We start from the raw sequence: 20024 nt of genomic DNA, 5'->3' as shown, positions 1-20024 counted from the left end.
CGAATATTTTCGCCCTTTCTCCTGGTTCGAGGCAGCATTATTAGGGTTGAGGTGCTACAGCGATTCCAGGGCATGTATTACTCCCATCTACTCCTAATGACATGTGTTATGCACACTGCATATTAGCGGTTGGAAAAGTTCTTATGTCATTTTCCCCCCTCTCCCCCCCTGGGCACTTTGGCTTCTCCTTTGGTTTTCTGATTCATTCTCATGAAATCCTTTTCTTGTTTCTACTCGTTTGTACTGTCATGACCACGCTCACCCTGTTTCTTTTTTGCCTGTTCTAGCATAGCGAGCTTGAAGGCCCATGCTGTTGTCATTTTCTCTTTTTCATATTATCCTTCCATCATTCTTCGCTAGTTCGATTGTGTTTACTCGAAATGCCTCCTTCTCATTTTACTTTATGAACTGTAAATGTCTCTCCTTCGTTCTTCTCTGGGGGGTTGCGGGTCTGTGGAGGATCTGAGCAGAGCGGCAAAAGGCCAGATGTGCCAGTATTATGGATATTTCACCATTCACGTCAAATAATACCAAGGTATAGCTAAGAATACTTAGTACATTATTAGTACATTGTTCAAGAACACTCCCCACCGCTTCCATCTGAAGAACAGCTAGCTTATCATCAATAGCCCCAGTGTCCATGTCCATGTTGCGGCGATTCTTTTGATCTACCCATGACAATCCTCCTTTTGTCCATCCGATCTTTGGCTTTGGACTCACTTCGTCCTTGGTTGTCTTGTCTCCAGTGAACAACATGCCTGACGTGGATGTCACTCGTGCTTCTCATCGCGTGTGCTCCGTTGATCCTCTGCCGTCACATACTGCGACTCTTGACTAGTGCTTCTGACTGATCAACCATGGACAGCTTGGGATCTTACAGAGAGCTACTACCTTATCTACCTACCAAGATCTGTATGGTTACGTCAGGTCAGGTAAACTACTGGCTCTTTCGGCAGGACCCAAGCCAGCGAAGCCCGGCCAGGTAAGGTAAACCAAGCATGGAGAGTAATCAATCTACAGAGCCTAGTAAGGTTCCGACGGCAAAAAAGTGTGGTTGAATCTTTTCCACGATGAAGCAGGAGGAGGCGGTGAGCCTTTCCATGCTTCTGATTGGGTCCGCGAAAGGACAGTGGAGCGGAACGTTCTAGATTACCGGCCTAAGGCAGCCAGGCAGGAAAAAGAAGCTATCACCTCATGATTCAGAGAGTTCTGCAGACGCACCGGGGGGGAGTCTTCTGGAGGGCAGTGGAAGCAAAGTCCACGCCAGGTATCTATCTAATAGACAGACAGTAAAGACAAAGTATAGAACACTAAACGAGACCCTCAGAAGCATCTAGATCCCATGGAAGAAGATCAGATCAGCCGATTTTGAGCTCTTTTTGAAGCTATCTGGATAGCTTAAGTTCCCTCTGGCACAGAAGCCGCTGGAAGATGCAAGTCGGACCCAGTGGAACGGCGGAGAGCGTGGAAGTTGTTGGATTTCCGTAGAAACGCCGCACCGAAATTTTGTCTCCCCTCAGCCCCAAAGAACATTAAGTCGCCCTTCCCCCCCCCCCCCTCCCTTGCTCCCTTCTCAACTTTCTTCTTGACTTTCTTCTCTTCTCACATCTATCTCAATCATCTTCTCTCTAATCCTCACACCTCTTCTCCCTCTAATTCTCTCGAGTTCACATTTTGATCGGAAGCTACTTTCTTCCATCTACTAGTCCTACCCTCCATCTCTCATCATTTCCTCAAATGTAAGTCGTCACGGCTTTTGCCGCCCCTCAATTTGTCGCAGTTATCAGAAGCACTGGATTCGGTCTCAGAGAGAGAATAAGCTGACCGACTCCTGCACGATTGGGCTGGATTGCTAACGTTTTGACAGTCTCAAAAATCTCACATTCTGCATCTGCCATCATGTCTTCCGAAACCTTTGAATTCCAGGCTGAGATCTCTCAGCTGCTCTCGCTGATCATCAACACCGTCTACTCCAACAAAGAGATCTTCCTGCGAGAGTTGATCTCCAACGCCTCCGATGCCCTCGACAAGATCCGTTACCAGTCCCTGTCGGACCCTAGCAAGCTCGACTCGGGCAAGGATCTCCGTATCGACATCATCCCTGACAAGGAGAACAAGACCCTTACCATCCGTGATACTGGTATTGGTATGACCAAGGCTGTAAGTTTACACCCTTTTTAAAACACCATACTACCAGTGCTGTCGACAAGATCACTAATTATTTTTGCAGGACCTGATCAACAACCTGGGTACCATTGCCCGTTCCGGCACCAAGCAGTTCATGGAGGCTCTGTCTGCTGGCGCTGATATCTCCATGATCGGTCAGTTCGGTGTCGGTTTCTACTCGGCCTACCTTGTCGCCGACCGTGTCACTGTCATTTCCAAGAACAATGATGATGAGCAGTACGTCTGGGAGTCCGCCGCTGGTGGCACCTTCACCCTTACCCAGGATACCGAGGGCGAGCAGCTTGGCCGTGGTACCAAGATCATTCTTCACCTGAAGGATGAGCAGACCGACTACCTCAACGAGGCCCGCATCAAGGAGGTTGTTCGCAAGCACTCCGAGTTCATCTCCTACCCCATCTACCTCCACGTCCTGAAGGAGACCGAGAAGGAGGTTCCTGATGAAGAGGCTGAGGAGACCAAGGAGGAGGAGGGTGACGAGAAGAAGCCCAAGATCGAGGAGGTTGATGAGGAGGAAGAAAAGAAGGAGAAGAAGACCAAGACCATCAAGGAGAGCAAGATTGAGGAGGAGGAGCTCAACAAGACCAAGCCCATCTGGACCCGCAACCCTGCCGACATCACCCAGGAGGAGTACGCTGCCTTCTACAAGTCGCTGTCCAACGACTGGGAGGACCACCTTGCTGTCAAGCACTTCTCCGTTGAGGGTCAGCTTGAGTTCCGTGCCATCCTCTATGTGCCCAAGCGTGCTCCCTTCGATCTCTTCGAGACCAAGAAGACCAAGAACAACATCAAGCTCTACGTCCGCCGTGTCTTCATCACCGATGACGCTACCGACCTCATCCCCGAGTGGCTCAGCTTCATCAAGGGTGTTGTCGACTCTGAGGATCTGCCTCTCAACCTGTCTCGTGAGACCCTGCAGCAGAACAAGATCATGAAGGTCATCAAGAAGAACATTGTCAAGAAGACCCTCGAGCTCTTCAACGAGATCGCTGAGGACCGCGAGCAGTTCGACAAGTTCTACGCTGCCTTCAACAAGAACATCAAGCTCGGTATCCACGAGGATGCCCAGAACCGTCAGACTCTGGCCAAGCTCCTCCGCTACCAGTCCACCAAGTCTGGTGACGAGGCCACCTCCCTCGCTGACTACGTCACCCGGATGCCCGAGCACCAGAAGCAGATCTACTACATCACTGGCGAGTCCATCAAGGCTGTTGCCAAGTCTCCTTTCCTCGACAGCCTCAAGCAGAAGAACTTCGAGGTTCTGTTCCTGGTTGACCCCATTGATGAGTATGCTTTCACTCAGCTGAAGGAGTTCGACGGCAAGAAGCTGGTCGACATCACCAAGGATTTCGAGCTCGAGGAGACCGATGAGGAGAAGGCTGAGCGCGAGAAGGAGGAGAAGGAGTTCGAGGATCTCGCCAAGGCCCTCAAGAACATCCTCGGCGACAAGGTCGAGAAGGTTGTCGTCTCTCACAAGCTCGTTGGCTCCCCCTGCGCCATCCGTACCGGCCAGTTCGGTTGGTCTGCCAACATGGAGCGTATCATGAAGGCCCAGGCTCTGCGTGACACCTCCATGAGCTCTTACATGTCCTCCAAGAAGACCTTCGAGATCTCTCCCAAGTCTTCCATTATCAAGGAGCTCAAGAAGAAGGTTGAGGCCGACGGTGAGAACGACCGCACCGTCAAGTCCATCACCCAGCTGCTCTTCGAGACCTCCCTCCTTGTTTCCGGCTTCACCATTGATGAGCCTGCCAGCTTCGCCGAGCGCATCCACAAGCTCGTGTCTCTTGGCCTGAACATCGATGAGGAGACCGAGACCTCCGAGGAGAAGGCCACCGAGGATGCCGCTCCCGTTGAGGCCACCACTGGCGAGAGTGCCATGGAGGAGGTTGACTAGATGGTGTCTTCTCAGCCGAACGAAATGTAATAATTTACGACCTTTTGAACCTGTTCCAGCGGTATGTGCATCAGGATTAATCCACTGAACGATATTGCTTTCTTTCGAGATGGGACCGACAGAAGACTATATTCTCTGATTGATGATGTGATTCCACAAATGGCGTTTTGAGCGTTTCCCTTTCTTTTTTTCACTTCTATTTGACCTCATTCCTTTCCGACTATTGGGATTTGCTCTTGAAGTTTCCCGTTGAGGATCGTGAGAGCATCTCTCTAGTCAGGTAGACTTAGCTCGTCAAATAAAAGCCTTCCGAGTTCATTCATTCTCTTCCTTCTTGTAGACTGTATCGTGTTATTCGCATCATGATTCCCGACTTCTCCTGTTAGTCCAAGTCTATGTATGACGCCATGAACATCTATCCCTAACTTCCTGGATGGTATGGTTCTCGAGTGATTGAGCCAAGAGTAATCTCATGACAGAACAGGAGCAGGTCCACGAGATCTCATGGAAACAGATACTCCCACCCATACGTCTATGTAGTTATAGAAGTAAAGAATGGAAACTTGCATACCACTACTATTCCCGTACATAGTCGATTGACTTTCATCATCTATGTTATATCTGATTGCATATGGAACGTGGAGAAAATGAAGTGATTGGTAGTCGAAAAGGAGAAGAAAAAAGCAAAAAAAAAAAAAAAAACGCCAGGAATGGCCATGCTGAATGCAATGCCATACCATACATACTCGCACCCTTTTGACGCCGACACCTGTGGACCTAAACCGTTGGAAATTGTTGGGAGGACCTCCTAAATCTCATAACATCATTGCTTCATTCACATGTGCCGCACCACTCGAACCGCCACTCAGATAGACTGCGCGAGGGTAGACCCCAGGCCTTTGCAAGCCAGATGGCCAGCCCTCCCACTACGCCGAGGCTGCCCACGATCTGGACGATTGCCCATCCGCGGCGTTGGAGGTCTTCCGACCACCACACAAGACCCAGTGGGTCGTGCCGACTCAGGTTGGCGATCCGGTATTCCACTTTTTGCCCGTCCGGGGTGCGCACTAGCAATCCACCACCGGCTTTATCTGTGGGGATGCGAAGCCCACCGAATCCCGGGGTTTGGGTGATCGGCACCAGAGTCCCGTCCACAACACACTCTCCCAGTCTTTCTGTGAGCCAGACGGCGCGCTCGCCTCTAGCTAATGTGGCATATCTTTCTCGTTCGTTCTGGAGACTTCGTTGCAATTCTGAGGCCCACTTTGCCAACTGGACTTGCGCAATCTTCTCCTCGTGTCGCGTGTAATCCGATATCCGAGCCATGGTATAGCTCGGGTACCGTCCGCTGGGCAGCGATGTGACTCCGTCCACGGAGCTAGCTGAGAGGACGGAGAAGGCTGATCTGGACATGGCGCTCTGACCCCCAAATGGGGAACTGGGACGTGGAGCAATTTCCCAGTGCTGCGGTTGGTCGTGTCGCTGCTGAACAAGCTTTCGAGCGGCTGAATGTCGAATCCATGCCATGTTGTCGTGATCGAACATTTTCTGGATAAGGAGAGACAGTTCGGATGGCATCAAGGGATGGACATAGTCGGGACTCATCAACGTGCTGGCGTCCATGATCTCGTCATCATCCGTCTTTGCAGATGAGACCGCAAATGGCAGGTCGAAGGCGGGTTTGTCTGCCCCAGTCGCGTTTCCGAAGAGGAAGACTTTGATCGAAGCTGCCTCTGCCTTTTCACGGAAGCTCGATTTAAGAGCGGATACTTGACGCGGAGTCATCAAATCTGATTTGCCAATCAGCGGAATGACATTCGTCCACTCGCAGAGTTTCCCAATGCATTCAATATCCGTCGCAAGTGTGTCTGGGATGTTTAGCACCACAAAATCAACATCAGGGCCAATCTCGATGGGCTGCTCTCACCTTCTGAAATTAGGTAAAGAACAGCGTCCACTTGTGCACCACCGTTCCCAGCCAGTAGGTTCTGGAAATCAGCCTTGGAAGAGTCGACCGCCGTCGTGGCCCGTAGAAGCTGTTGCTGCATGTAATGCACAATAGCGTCAGTCTGCCCAACTCTGCTCAGGGAATTTGGTAGAGTATCGACGAAGCAGATGTTCCGTTCCAACACGACATCGCCATTACTCTTCCTCCTCCGTAGAACGCGCGAATCCTCCAGGTCCGACCACCACGGAGGGTAAGGTTTGGTACTGGCGTATATTTCCGAGGCAATCGCCGGCGATGTCTGAGTATTGGATCGAGATAAATTCTTCCAGGACGCTGGAGAGGGGAAAGAATCGACGTGGACAATATCATCACAAACTTGTACAATGGATTTAATAAGAGAGGTTTTGCCGGAACCTGTTCTGCAGGTCAGATATGCACTCCACCAGTTGTTCAAAACTCCCAGGTCTCAGTCCATGACTAATGGATTAGCTTACCACAAGCGCCTGCTACGAGCACCTTGAAGCGACCCATGGCTTTCCCTCGCCCCGTAAATGGTCGTCGGCTAGGCATTCTAATACTGGGCATGATCAGTTGAGAGGTGCAGTCGAAACCGGTCGGAATCTGCGCCTCGTATACTCCATTGTCCTCTTCCTCGGAGCCCACCGCCTGGCTGCTTAGCTCGTCTGTGATGGAAATGTCATCCAGGTGCTTCATGGACTGATTCGAGATGGATTTTGGACTGCTGGGTAAAGACAGGGGGTCGTCGAGGTTAAGCGGGGTTAAAGGCCGGGATGAAGCACGATCTGAAGGCGGCTGCAGGGAGGTGTCTGTTCGAAGGTTGCCCAACTGCTTGAGCGTTGATCTGCGACGTGCTAGCTGTGGTCGTTCAGCGTCCTCCCCGTTATTACTGTCGGGGATGTTGATGTTGAGATGATCGTCAGAAGGTCGATCCCCAGTGGGAAAGCTGGCAGCGTGCATCGTGTCCTCGAGACTCTGCACGCCATACATACTGTCCCTTGAGAATCTGGACTGTTCGAACACTCCTTCCTCCCGCTCCTCCTCTGTCTTTTCGTCCTCCTCCGAGTGTTGAGCATGGCCGCGGGCTAGGAAAAAGGTCGCGGGGGCGGCGGTGCGGGGATCAACGCGATGTTGTTCAAAGGAGGACTTGCGGGATCGAGGCATGGAAACCTCAGGCACAGGCGGTCTCATGTCTGCGGATAGGTGTTGGTTGTATTCACAGGTGAGTTGTTTCCCTTTGGAGGAGATAGAGCATTGTATAGGAATTGTAGTGGAGGATAGCGGCCACAAGGTCGAGACGACGAGCTCATTTGCAGAGGGTTATTTGTCGATGTCGATGTTTATGAGGATAACGATGAACTCACTGATAGAGAGTCAGCTGTTCCCTTGTCCTGTCCTGTCCTGTCCTGTCATGTTCTGTCAGGTCATGTCATGTCATTGATGGAACAAAGGACATTACCCCGCATTTTTGTACGGGAGTAATAACATTGTAAGTTGTAAACTTGTAACGGCTTTACACTTTTACAGCTGCATGAAGGTTTGCATAAGCCTTGGATTAGGTAAGGAATGAAAAAGCTCGTTGGAAGGCTTCGTTTTGCTTCTCTGTGGCTTTCGTTTGATGCAGATGACGGTCATCAGGCAGAAGACCCTTAGAAAATGGGTGGTAAGTAGTAACCTATCTAATATCTATACAGAATAGCGCAGAACACAAGAAGAAAAGTGATCGAATCAGCGGCCACCAATCCTGTCTTTGCCAGTCTGCCTAACCAGGCATATGAACCTGATATACTCAACCTGATATGCACTCCATCGGGTGATATTGAGACATCCGGGATGCTTCATCGTTCGAGAGCGATCGAGAAAGTACTTTGTTGATTGGGTGCAGCCCCATATGAAGAATTAAACCTGGTGATAAGTGGCTCTGATATTGGTCCTGTGCAGACGAGGCGGCATGATTCTATTTAGTTAGTTTTGTTAATAACGCACAAGCGCAGCTGCCGCTTTTAAATTCGTAAAATTAACTGGGCTAAAAACTTCGCTTTGCTCCTCTGGGTCTAGCAGAGTATTCAATTGAGTGTATTAGGATTTAGGAGGATTAGGCGTTGAGGACGAAGATAGTTATAGCTACGTACTCCGTACACTAGGGGGACACATGGGAGGCAGAGACAGAAGGCACCAGGGTTAAAGTAGAATCAGAGATAGCTGTAATATAGCTAGATATAGTACAGGAAAAGAAGAAGAAGAAGAAGATGATGATGATGATGATGATGATGATGAGAAAAATCTCTCTGGCTCCCTCCAAATCGGCTAGGATGACCAGATAGCGTTCGTTTTTTTAAACATGCAGGACTAGTCTCCTGTACATTGCTCTTGTTCATCCTCTATCTGAATTCTGAATCGTAGTCATCAAATATCTATTTACTGCTGGGAGAGTGATATTTTTCTGAGATTCTAGATCCTAAACCATGAAGTAGTAAAGCCTCCTCCTGGTCGTCGATTCGTTCTGGGCTTCCATACCCCAGTAGAGAGAGTCTCCTGTCCTCTTTTTTTTTTTTTTTTTTTTTTTTTTTTTTAACCCGATCGCTGTTCTACTACTGCGGTTTCTCTTCTGTTAGCTTCGCTTCTCGATTATCGAGTCGATTCTTGGTCCACCCCCACATCCCTGTCTCCTGTCTCTCTTGTTCCAACTTCCTCTCTCTTTCGCTCTTTTTCTCTTCTCTCTCGTATCTATCTACTCTTCGCATCATGTTGGTCAGTTTGTCTTGTTGAGTTGTGCTGCTTCTTGATTTGCCGCCCGCCGGAACCGAATTCTGCCTTCTGCTCTCCTCTTGCCCGATCCCATTGCGATTCGGCCTCGTGTCTTCTGCTTGGTTCCCCCCTCCCCCCCCCCAAGTCTCACGGTCTGGTGGATAGCCTGATTCATTTTCTACTTGCATTGATCAGTCCTCTATCCGCTGCCTGTCGACGGAACTATTCTCTAGAAAAGCGAGTGCGAATGCGAAATCCACATAGACCATCTGCAAAACGAGTCAATAAATCGCCTGTCCCACCATGGATCATGATCACTCGATGACATGGCCTGGACCTCTCCAGGAACAGTCCCTCATGGCGGCAGCCTCCAGCGAAGATGAATTTACGAATTTTCTGGAATTTGGCATGCATTTCCCCGATCTAGATGGGCACGGACCAGCCGAGCGACAACCTCCTCGTTCTCTTCCAACCTCGGTGCCGATGCTGTCGACCTCTACCGCTGATCAGGAACAGCTGGTGCGCATGGATACCGATGGCATTCCCGGCTCTCACGCCTCGTCCTCCTACAACCATCGCATCATGGATGACTTCTCCATCGATCTCTCCAACCATGGCCAACCGAGTCATTCCCAGGGTCAAATGCCCGTGTCCTACACCAGTGCCCCCGTAACCCCGGCCTTCTACAACCAGGGAGTGGCGCAGTCCCAGGTCTTCCAACAACCCCAGCATCCGTCGCAGAAGCAGTCGCATCATCATGTTCACCCGGGACAGCCCACCTCGCAGCAATACATGGCCCACGGTCAAGCGATCATCCCTCCTACGCCGAACAGTATCGAGCTCCAGGGCAATGCTGCCCGGTATCCGTCCCAGGTGGATGACAATCGGGAGATCTATGACCAATATGCTCGCATCAACGAAGAACAGGTGAGCTACTATCCATCCAGGATGTCCCGGTTTCATGGCACCCTCGGGGCACACAGGCTAATGCATGCACCCGCTTCCACATAGGCACTGTACACTCCCCTTGTCTCCCCCGCTATGACACCGTTGGAAACCCAATTTCGACTGCCGGAGTACACCGTGCCCGGTGAATACTTCACGCCCCTCACGTCTCCCGCTCTCGAGGCCCAGAACTCCAATGGCAATGGCTATCCGTTCCAGTCCGTGTCCGAAGTCGGTTTCCTACACTCCCCGGTCGATGCCCTTCCCGGCGCTTCGACACCATCATCCCCTGGCCTTATGAGGAAGCACCGTCGCCGGCCGTCGACCACCAAAAGCTTTTCTTTGCGAGCCAAAAAACAACAGTCGCCATCTGTGCGTCCGCAGACACGGAAGAAGTCGATGTTGAATCTCAATTCCGACGAGGTACTGAATGGGCTGAGCCATGATCAGGGGTCGTCTAGGATACTGCCGCATGGTGTGAGTGGTCTACGCCAGAGCAGCAACGAGAGCTCCGAGCAAGATTCTGTCTCCCCAGAGCCCCTATCGGAACCGTTGATGCCTCCACCTGCTCTTCCTCCGGCGCGGAAGTCTCCCGCCATGATGCCGCAAGCCGACCAGTCGCGAACCAGCGCCCCCGCAACTCCTGCGATGCTAATGCGCCTTCAACGCTCGCAGCCCCACGAAGATCATACCGGTCATTTCACGGGCCAGGCGAGGCTTGTTTCGTCGGAATCATACGACGACATCATGGAGGATGTTGTTCTCCCAGAAGCGGCCGCCCCTGCGTCGCAATTCTCTCGGCCCCAAATTTCCCGCATTGATACCACAATTTCCAACGGATCCGCCACCCCTCTCACCTCGGAAAGTCTTACCCCATCTGTGGAGCCCAAATCAGCTTCCATTGTCGACCGAAATTCAAGCTCAATCGCGCCAAGCCCGCGCACAGTGGCCATGCCTTCTCCCAGCGGGCCCATAGCCAGGAAATCGGACACTCCTAAGCTTGGTCCCATGGCGAGAAAGCGACAGAGTTTCAGCTCGACCCATGCTAGTCCTAACCTGCGGCCGAAGATTAGCCCCAGCATCCAGCCCCTAGTGCGGGGAGAAGGTGAGCATCCATGTTTTATTTGTATGCACTACCGGTTCAGGAGCCCACAGACTAATAGTGTCTCAAATAGGAATCTCAAGTGAGACGTCGGCTTTGTATCTGGCATCCAAGTCTAACTACCAACATATATTGGACGGCACTCTCCTTCCCGGTGTCTCCTACCCCGAAACCTTGGCCGAAAACCTTAGTTCGAAGCGGACAAACCACAAGTTGGCAGAGCAAGGTCGCAGAAACAGAATCAATAACGCCCTGAAGGAGATCGAGTCCCTCATCCCGTCCGCGTTCATTCAGATGAAGCATGCCAAAGAAAGCGCATCCAAGAGCGAAAAGGAGAAGGAGAAGGATAAAGCAGGAGCGCAGGCAATCAGCAAAGCCAGTACTGTGGAGCTAGCCATCGATTACATCAAAACCTTGAAGCAGGAGCTGGAAGCAACGAAGGGAAAGCTGGTCGCTGCGGAGGCCCGACTTGGTGAGATTGGCTCCATGAAAGACGCGAACAGCAAAACAGTCGAGGTAGCCACATCAGAGACCAAGTGCACGCATAATTCCCCTCTCCCCGAGAGCGCCAATGTCACTTCGGAGACAAATGGATCGGCATGAGTCTGTGACGGAAGCTAGCGACTTGAGAGGTCTCTTCACAGAATCGCTTTGCACCAGTGGAACGATCTTTACGTGATACGGTTTACGAAGCAGGTTTTACTCGTAATACAATGGATTTGGATAGACTTGGAGTTTGCAATAACTTGAACAGCAAAACCGACTGTATAGTGATCCTACCATGAGGTTTTTGAATTTGTCCATCTTTCAAGGGGTGTTCAGGATGGCTTCTGCTTCTGTCTTGGTGCGTGCGCCGGTCTCGAAGGTTACCAGGCGTCAGTGGTTTTTTTCTTTTTTTCACCCCGAATCATTGGTTTCTTTCCTCCAGCTTGAGGCTCCTTTGTGCGTGCTGCTTCATCTCTATTGTTGCTCTTGGGGCCGAGTAGGATTGCCGTGTGGCATTATCTTCCCTGCCAAATTGGCCATTCCACAAGGTTCATGTAATATTCCCTTTTTGTGTATCTAGACTCATCTTACCATTCTTTGTATTCCTAAATGAAGAGTAGGGTGTACAAAGTCAGCTGGGTCTCCATCAACGTATACATAGTCTGATCTGAAAAAAGGACTACAGTTCATCTCCTGTGGCCATAGAATTCTCCAATACCTTTTGAGTGTTTGAACTGGCTGATCAGATGCAATTGATATATGCTATGCAGAACTAACTTTTCCATTTTCATCTCTCATTACACGCTCCTTCAGGACCCTAGCTCAATAGTCTCTCATCACAGCAACCATCTCATCCAGGCGTGCCACTTCCCCGATCAGTAAGGCCTCCTTGGCCTTCCACTGCTGCAGGAGCGCCAATTCTCCTTCGGAGAGGTACCGTTCTTCGTTGCCCTTGACATCGCTCCGCTCCGTCTTTTCCAAAAACTCCTTGAGTCGGTTGCGTTCGAACCTCAGGCGCTGGAAACACCTTGACATGGCCTTGTATGTGTCTTGCAGCACGCTGTTGCAGATCCGGTCGGGATCGTAGTACCAAAGGTAGATGGTGCGCGAGGGCTGGCGCTGTGCATCCCTGGGCACTTCCTGCAGGTCAACGAATCCGCCGGCTTGCATGCTGGCCAGAACCTGTCGCAGGTCTTTGAATGGGAGGAGACTGATCTCCTGAAGTCGCTTCTCGTCTAGTTTGCCCTTGGCGTGGAGCACCCGAACCACCCGCAGCGCGACATCGCCGTACCGAGCCTCGATCATCCGCTCCAATTCGAGATGGCGCAGCTTGCGCGCAAGATGTCGAAACTCTACCGTCCAGGTGATGAGGCCCGAGACTATGCGTTTCGACGTGAGGTTATGTGGGGGTTGCGCCAAAAGACAGAGGTGCTGGTCAACCTCAAAGGTACGGTTACCTCCGGACGACAGTCCGTTCGCCCCTTCGTGATTTGTTCCATTGACGTCGTCTTCCAGCGGCCGTTTCCCGCGTCGATTATCCGGTTGCGAGATCTCCATGGGTCCAATAGATCCCGAGAGGTCGAGTCGTGGATCGACATCCTCGGCTACCGCACTAAGAGCAATCGGAACAGAGTATTGCTCTCCTTCTTCTCCTTCGCGAGGTATCTCAACCGTGTCACGGCATTGGTGGGTCTGATACTCAATTCGTCGAAGGAGGCACTCGTACACTTCGGCTGTCGCAGGCGACGCATCTTGTTCGGCTATTTGGATAAAGCGACAGTTTCGTAGTGCGACATCAAGCTTGTTATAATTGACTCGAACGACCAGCCCGGACTGGGTGACACACCCTTCGTTAGCTCTTCATCCCTCGCCGTTTATATCTTGTGATAGAAGAGCTCACCTCCATGGGAGTAGTATCGTAACCCATCTCATCATCCGACCACTCATTCTCCTCCTCATCCTGCTCATCATCCTCATCGACACTGGCAAAATCCACGCGAGCCTTTTTGTTGGGCGCATCAGCACTTTTCGAACCATGTTTACGCTTGGCACCTCTCGGAACCCCTTGAACCATCAAACCACGCGTCAAATCTCCATCCGTCCTCTCCTTGAGCAGCTCGAGCGTTCCTTCGATGACCGCCTCCTCCATTCGCTTGCCCTTCATGGCCTTGATCTCCGGCCTCGACTTCAAGACACGCTCAGCGTCAAGGATATTATCCGCATGGCTCTGAAATTGTGCCTCTCGGACACGAATTATATAGCCATGAGCCGCTAGCACTTTCAATGTTGGATGGAGAAGCGCTGGTTGTTGGTCAGAATGATCCCCACTGAGTCCATTTGGTTGTTCTTCGTCTCCGTCGACTTCGTCATGCTCTTTATCAACGCCATTGGTATGAGACTGCTCTGGCTGCAGTTCTGGCAAATTTTCCAGGTGGCTCACTTGCGCATGGCCAAGATACATAATGCTCGACATGACGGTCGCCGCATACTTTCCCAGTCGTTCCTCCACAAATTCGAGGATCTTCCCAGCCCGAACGAGGTAGTATGCAGATTGGAGATTCGCTTCGTAGTATGTGACACCGTCGTCATAGGATGTGTAGTGGTAAACGAGATGCTGCTGGATCATAGCCGCGAGCGCCGGAAGAAGCTGGCGATTTGAGAGCCCAGAGTGGAACTTAAGACGGGGCAAATTGAGTCGATCATAGCGCGTCAGAGTCGAGAAGATACGCTGATGTTTGAGAAAGAGCCAGAGGTCAATTTCACTGAGTAACCCATCAAGATCCTCGTAACCCAAGAACGTACCGCAAAGAGCTCCCCAAAATTGTCTTCCACCAAGAGCGCACAGAGCTCTGCAGCATACTATTCCAGAACCCCTATTAGCAGCTGTTCTGACAAAAAGAGAACATAAACCGGGACTGATCGAGTCTGTCGCATACTTGGGAGGCCATTTTTCGAGACTTCCAGAGAATCTGCCAGTTCGGATTTCTCTAGAAGGGAGAGTCAGCGTCACCGAGATGGTGACATGAGGATGTATTCAAGCGCTAGAACTGCTCGGGAACAAATTGAAAGAAAATCACTGGTTGATCATACCCCTCTAGAACCCTCCTGTCCCAGTCACTTTTCTCTTATCGCATACCCTCCAAAAAATTCACGTGCCCTGATATCACCTGATATCACCTGACACGACAAGCAGCAGCCGAATCTGTCCGCTTTCGACATTTCAACCAATCAGAAACCGAGTAATCAAGACGCCGGCATCTTGAAGCTTTTCAGACATCGTTTCCTACCCGTCCATCAACAGCCAGCCAGCCTTCTTGAGCTCTCCTCCCCTCTCCACCCTCCCAATTGCTGTCGAGCCTACCGGCTTTCTACGTCGCCTCTCTCCTCGTTCGATATTCCGCACATGCAATAATGCTGTCGCGGTCTTCCCTCAGCCGAAATGCGCCCCGTGCGCTCTCTGCTGCCAGTGCCAGCAGCCGTCGCAGCATGGCCTCTGCTGTGACTCCCGGCCTCCAGTACGATGTCCTCGAGTCTGCTGGCGTCAAGGTCGCCAACAGAGAAGTTGCGGGCCCTACCAGCACCCTGGCTTTGGTTGCAAAGGCCGGTTCCCGTTACCAGCCCCTCCCTGCCTTTTCCGATGCTCTCAAATTCTACGCTTTCCAGGTTCGTTGTCATGGCCCTGCCACATCTCCTTTCTGATACATCTGGCTCCAGCCGCATGAAATGAAATGGTTTCTGACATGTTATATCCTCAATTGATAGTCCACACTCAAACGGTCGGCGTTGCGGATCACCAGAGAGGTTGAACTGCTGGGCGGTGAAGTTTCCTCGACACATTCGCGTGAGAACGTTGTTCTCCAGGCCAAGTTCCTCTCGAAAGACCTTCCTTACTTCGCTGAGCTTTTGGCGGAGGTTGCTTCCCAGACAAAGTACACTGGTATGTTCAATGGCGGGTGGTCAGCACTGCCTGGTCGGGTGTTTACACTAACTTCAACGATCAGGCCATGAGTTGAAGGAGCTCATCCTCCCCCTCCTCAGATACAGACAGCAGGCCCTCGCCGCTAACCCTGAGGCTATTGCCGCCGACGCTGCCCATTCCGTCGCTTTCCACCGCGGTCTGGGTGAGCACATCACTCCTGCCACCACCGGTCCCTTCGAGCAGTACTTCACCGCGGAGGCCATTGCCGAGTTTGCCAAGGAGGCCTATGCCAAATCCAACATTGCCATCGTTGGCAGCGGTTCCAACTCCGCCGAGGTGTCCAAGTGGGTTGGTGAGTTCTTCAAGGAGCTCCCCAGCAGCTCCAGCTCCGGCCTGACCAACTTGCACCCCAACACTGCCACCAAGTACCACGGTGGTGAGCAGCGTATCGCCTCTAAGGCCGGCAATGCCGTTGTGATTGCCTTCCCTGGCTCGAGCGCCTTCGGCACCTCGGGCTACAAGCCCGAGATCTCCGTTCTCGCTACTCTCCTCGGTGGCGAGTCTTCTATCAAATGGACTCCTGGCTTCTCTCTTCTCGCCAAGGCCACCCAGGGCTTCTCCGGAGTCCACGTCTCGACCAAGAACAACGCCTACTCCGACGCCGGTCTGTTCACCATCTCCCTCACTGGCAAGGCCGATCAGGTTGCGGCTGCCAGCAAGAACGTCGTCGACGCTCTCAAGAAGACGGCCGCGGGTGAGGTCGCCAGCGAAGACATCAAGAAGGCCATTGCTCTGGCCAAGTTCCGTGCTCTTGAGTCTGCCCAGACCCTCGAGACCGGTCTTGAGGCCACTGGCTCTGCTCTGATCAACGGCAGCAAGCCCTACCAGATTGGTGAGGTCGCTCAGAGCTTCGACAGCGTCACCGAGGCCCAGGTCAAGGAGGTGAGTTCCCGCCCGCAATATCCCAACATGTTGAACTATCTCGAGCTAACCCTCGTCTTACTATCTAGGCCGCCAAGTCGTTCCTCTCCAGCAAGGCTTCCGTTGGTACTGTTGGAGACATCTGGCAGCTCCACTACGCCGAGACTCTGGGTCTGACCATTTAAAATGTATACATTACATGTTAGACTGACTTGGAAAAAGCGTCCCCCTCCCATTCTCATGTGTCTAGATCGATCTTCGCAGATAATTTTCCTTTGTGACGTGGTTGTAGTTGTGTGACTGTAATACAATCTGTATCTTATTCTCACACGATTCCCTGGTAGCAAGATTGTACATCATACGGGCCTCTGATATGCTTTCGTCTGGGTGAAGGTCTGGAAACTCGGGATATGGCTTTTCAGGTTCGCTTCCTATTGCACATAGATAATCAAGGTTCCATCCCTGTTGTGACTTCATAACCAGAAGAAGCTTTCCAGGATGTGCTCGCATCTACAGATCCTGATGATAATTGCTAGTTAGTATCCATAAGGTGATTCAAGACTGGTGTAAGGGTCTCTGTATGCAGCAGAAATTTTCATTAGGAACCTCGATCACAGAGATAGCGTCGTTGTCGATGGACACACCTAGGTAGCTCGGCTTCAAAGCGAGAGATATATAAATATATGTCCGACCGCAGGGTGAGCCTATATTTTGTCGTCCCCGGCCTACAATCGTGACAAATCTACAGCATATCCAACGATGAGATTGTTCGTTTCCTCAACTGACAGAAGAAATTACATGCGCTGGATGAGTTTACATACTGAAAAGCGATGAACTCCTGCACGGAAGGTTATAGGTGATCATGATGTTCTACCCCGATGTCTCCCTGGAGAACCTGTTATCTATAGAATCTATTTATTATTTGCTTTCAACAAATGAGATGGACATGGCTCGAGAGCACATGTGAAACAAGAACCGTGCAAGGAAGCCGAGTAGCCAACAATTGATCAGCTAGAACCATCGGTCATTCCGAGCACGTCCATACCAGAATTAACAAATGGTGTATCTCAATAATACATTCTGCCGCTCGCAATACAGACCGTGCATAGTAGAAGGGTGTTTCAAACCTTCTCTAGTGCTTAGCGGTGACTTTGTCACCTGTCAGTTTTTCGACTGCTTCCTTGGCCCTATTTCGGTGCAACGGAGACCCACAAGTTAGCCCGGTTTTGCTCCTCGGCATCACATGGAGAACGGAGAGGGGAGGGAGCCAATAATCAAGACATGCAATCCCAGACAGGGAAATGAGGGACAGGGGAAAGTGGAAGCAGATATGAGTAAGGGTGCGAGAGGAAGGTATTGCAACTTACATGTCACCAAGAGCCACCATGCAGACGGTCTGCCAAATTCCAAGGCCGACACGAGGAGCAACACCACGGTAGAGGCCCTTGATGCCGTTTGTCTCGTAGATGTACTTGAAGGTCTTGCCTACAGTGAGGTTCTTAGGGCGGTTGGGATCCTCAGTCTTGCTTTGCATCTCCACCCGAATGACCTCAATAGGCTGGTTCCATGCGGAGAGACCACCACCTAGGCCGGAGGCAATGACCTTCTCGATGGCACTGAGCTTCTGGCTCTCGTCCTTGTTGGTCACCTTCCGGATAGCGCTTTCTGCCAGACGCGAGAGACCAAAGCGGGAACCCCAGTTCGTAGTCTGGCGAATAGCCACAGCGTTGACTCCACGGTTGATTCCCCGAATGCCCTCCTTACGATAGATATCCATGAAGGTCGCGAATGTGCTCTGGGGCTTGACGCCCTCAGCAGCCATCTTGTGTTTAGTAATCTCCACGGTCTTCATGCAGGTGCAGAAACCCATGGTCGCATAAGCCTGTGCAACACCACCCGCCATACCTCCGGCCATACCGGCCAGGATGTCAGAGGCACCGAGCCGCTTCGCACGGAATTCCGCATCGGACGCGACGAACAGAAGGACAGCACCTTTGGTGGAGGCCTCAATCCAGGCCCAGGGAATGAGACCTTGATAATCTGTGGGATCATCCCACGTTAGTCCGTGTTTCTACCCCACAATATCGGAACGCGGGTAAAAGGGACACTTACAACCGAGGATCCCGCCACGACCCCATATCCGAGCCATAGCGCCGGCGAAGCTGTCGCCCCGGTTGGCAGCCATGGTCGTCTTGATCACTTCCAGCGGCTACGAGATCATTAGCAAGGAGATTTCGAGACTCCTCCAAAAACAATCAATGTAGCATACCTGTCCCAAAGTGGTGACCCTATAATGTTACCCATCATTAGTCTCATCCCAAATTGCGATTCCGGCGATGCATAAGATAGCGGTGAGGGGCGAAACTTACTCGAACATGTTCAATCCTGCACCAACTGTTGTTCCATCTCGATTAGGATTTGGGTTATGATGAATAGAGAGGATGCATCTGGAACCAGGAGCTTGTGACACGTACGCAGTAGATTGCTGAACTTGACAGGCTTCTTCTCGAGAGTAGAGCCCGTAGGGGCCTTCTCAGCAGTAATGGCTGACATTTCTGACCTTGGGGAGCGCTGAAAGGGGCCCTGACCAAGGGATGTAGGGGGGCTTCGTCGCCTTTAAGGGATCACAGGGAGCGGAGAGCCGTTTATTATTGGATCGTTCAAAGGCCGACTAGAACAGGGGAGCTCCGTCGATTCGGAAACACGAATGGAGAGAGGACAGGGGAGGTTGAGGTATGTGGTATTGGGCGGTGGAGTTTGGGGTAGCGGATAAACAACGATGGAAATTGATGAAGAAGAGAAGAAGAAAAAAAAGAGGAAGAGCAGCGGGAATCCAACGACGTTATAAAGTAGCAGGAAAGGGGGAGAGGGAGGGAAGCAGTTCAATAATCGACAGCTCAAGTCTGTTGCTCTGGAGTATGAATCCTACACTGTACTTCGTAGTACGTGATGACTGATGGTCAACGCCCTCACCCAACGAAGCTAGCAAGCTGCAATACTAGCAGTCAGTTAGCTTCCCGCTGTCGGTCTCCGGTTCTGGAGCCCTGTGTTTCCTTTTTCCGATCACTTGTAGTGTTTTACCCCCTCAAAGAGAAACGACATCCGTAACAAACTGAGCCTGGAGGGAAGGGCCTCAGGCTGGAATTGGCAAAATGGTGGCCTGATTCCTCAGGCGTCCGCTTCCTGGGACTTCCCAATCGCATCAAATTGGGGAAACGCTAAACTACATCGGGAAGACTCAGGGGAGACATTGTGCGCTAAACCAATTGGGGGACGGCGGTGTGATCTGGCCCGAAGCCCGGCCGCTCTTCTCGGCAGCAGATTGGCTGTTGAGGTCCCAAATGGAGCCAGCGGAGCAAACCGGGCGCTCCCCAACAGCTCCCGTCATGATCAACAACATTGATAACAATCTCCATCAAATCATCACTGCAGTTGAAGAGCATGGTCTATCTGTATCTGTTCATCCCTGGCTGGCAATCGGGCGACTCGGTGTTTCTGTGTAGTAAGATAGTGACGAACCGACGATTCCTTTACTCGGGACTCTGCAGGCTTGATAAGATCGACAATACATGATCCACCTTCATCACAATCCTTCAAGGAAGTCCGACGGAATCGACCAGACGCCATTCTCTACACCTGCAATTAGACACCGTTGAGGTGGCTGATAAGTAGGTAGATATACATACTGCGTCCCTAAGACACACGCAACTGTATGGGTACACAAATCGAGAAGGTATGCTGCAAAAAATAGAACTATTGCTGGTATCCCTGCAGCTCGATTCTCGCCTGGGTTTCTCTCCCTGGAAGAATGTTAGTCCTACGATTGTTGTATATCTGGGGATTCCTTCTCTGATAG

At 51.4% G+C, this 20024-nt stretch overlaps 6 protein-coding genes across 6 annotated transcripts, besides 7 other annotated features; 3 read left to right on the top strand and 3 right to left on the bottom strand.

Moving 5' to 3' along the window:
• Positions 1 to 1899: 1899 nt before the first annotated feature.
• On the top strand, positions 1900 to 4081 carry hsp90 (chaperone Hsp90; the record flags this gene model as incomplete). The annotated part of the gene is made up of 2 exons (XM_001276113.1): positions 1900 to 2160; positions 2231 to 4081. 2 exons carry the CDS (start codon positions 1900 to 1902, stop codon positions 4079 to 4081), a joined length of 2112 nt encoding a protein of 703 aa, XP_001276114.1.
• Positions 4082 to 4912: 831 nt separating this feature from the next.
• Positions 4913 to 7238, bottom strand: ACLA_000980 (uncharacterized protein; the record flags this gene model as incomplete). The annotated part of the gene is made up of 3 exons (XM_001276112.1): positions 4913 to 5949; positions 6009 to 6443; positions 6524 to 7238. 3 exons carry the CDS (start codon positions 7236 to 7238, stop codon positions 4913 to 4915), a joined length of 2187 nt encoding a protein of 728 aa, XP_001276113.1.
• A 196-nt stretch (positions 7239 to 7434) lies between these two features.
• Positions 7435 to 7483: a microsatellite.
• Positions 7436 to 7468: a microsatellite.
• An 812-nt stretch (positions 7484 to 8295) lies between the features above and the next one.
• Positions 8296 to 8324: a microsatellite.
• Positions 8297 to 8324: a microsatellite.
• A 266-nt stretch (positions 8325 to 8590) lies between these two features.
• Positions 8591 to 8620: a microsatellite.
• Positions 8592 to 8620: a microsatellite.
• A 478-nt stretch (positions 8621 to 9098) lies between these two features.
• On the top strand, positions 9099 to 11445 carry ACLA_000970 (phosphate-sensing transcription factor PHO4; the record flags this gene model as incomplete). The annotated part of the gene is made up of 3 exons (XM_001276111.1): positions 9099 to 9722; positions 9807 to 10845; positions 10916 to 11445. 3 exons carry the CDS (start codon positions 9099 to 9101, stop codon positions 11443 to 11445), a joined length of 2193 nt encoding a protein of 730 aa, XP_001276112.1.
• Positions 11446 to 12150: 705 nt separating this feature from the next.
• ACLA_000960 (putative DNA directed RNA polymerase III subunit Rpc82) lies at positions 12151 to 14276 on the bottom strand (the record flags this gene model as incomplete). Its single annotated transcript, XM_001276110.1, has 4 exons — positions 12151 to 13161; positions 13229 to 14056; positions 14131 to 14187; positions 14265 to 14276. The coding sequence occupies 4 exons, from the start codon at positions 14274 to 14276 to the stop codon at positions 12151 to 12153; spliced, it is 1908 nt and encodes a 635-aa protein (XP_001276111.1).
• Positions 14277 to 14485: 209 nt separating this feature from the next.
• Positions 14486 to 14509: a microsatellite.
• Positions 14510 to 14739: 230 nt separating this feature from the next.
• On the top strand, positions 14740 to 16353 carry ACLA_000950 (ubiquinol--cytochrome-c reductase subunit 2; the record flags this gene model as incomplete). The annotated part of the gene is made up of 4 exons (XM_001276109.1): positions 14740 to 14991; positions 15091 to 15265; positions 15330 to 16189; positions 16258 to 16353. 4 exons carry the CDS (start codon positions 14740 to 14742, stop codon positions 16351 to 16353), a joined length of 1383 nt encoding a protein of 460 aa, XP_001276110.1.
• A 947-nt stretch (positions 16354 to 17300) lies between these two features.
• Positions 17301 to 18721, bottom strand: ACLA_000940 (putative mitochondrial DNA replication protein (Yhm2); the record flags this gene model as incomplete). Its single annotated transcript, XM_001276108.1, has 6 exons — positions 17301 to 17355; positions 17536 to 18208; positions 18281 to 18377; positions 18438 to 18456; positions 18538 to 18562; positions 18643 to 18721. The coding sequence occupies 6 exons, from the start codon at positions 18719 to 18721 to the stop codon at positions 17301 to 17303; spliced, it is 948 nt and encodes a 315-aa protein (XP_001276109.1).
• Between the last annotated feature and the right edge of the window lie 1303 nt (positions 18722 to 20024).

This window comes from Aspergillus clavatus, genomic scaffold (assembly GCF_000002715.2).
Source record: "Aspergillus clavatus NRRL 1 1099423829750 genomic scaffold, whole genome shotgun sequence".
Lineage (NCBI taxonomy): Eukaryota > Fungi > Ascomycota > Eurotiomycetes > Eurotiales > Aspergillaceae > Aspergillus > Aspergillus clavatus.
Note: the sequence above shows the minus strand (reverse complement) of the source record. Positions and strands in the feature narration are given on the sequence as shown.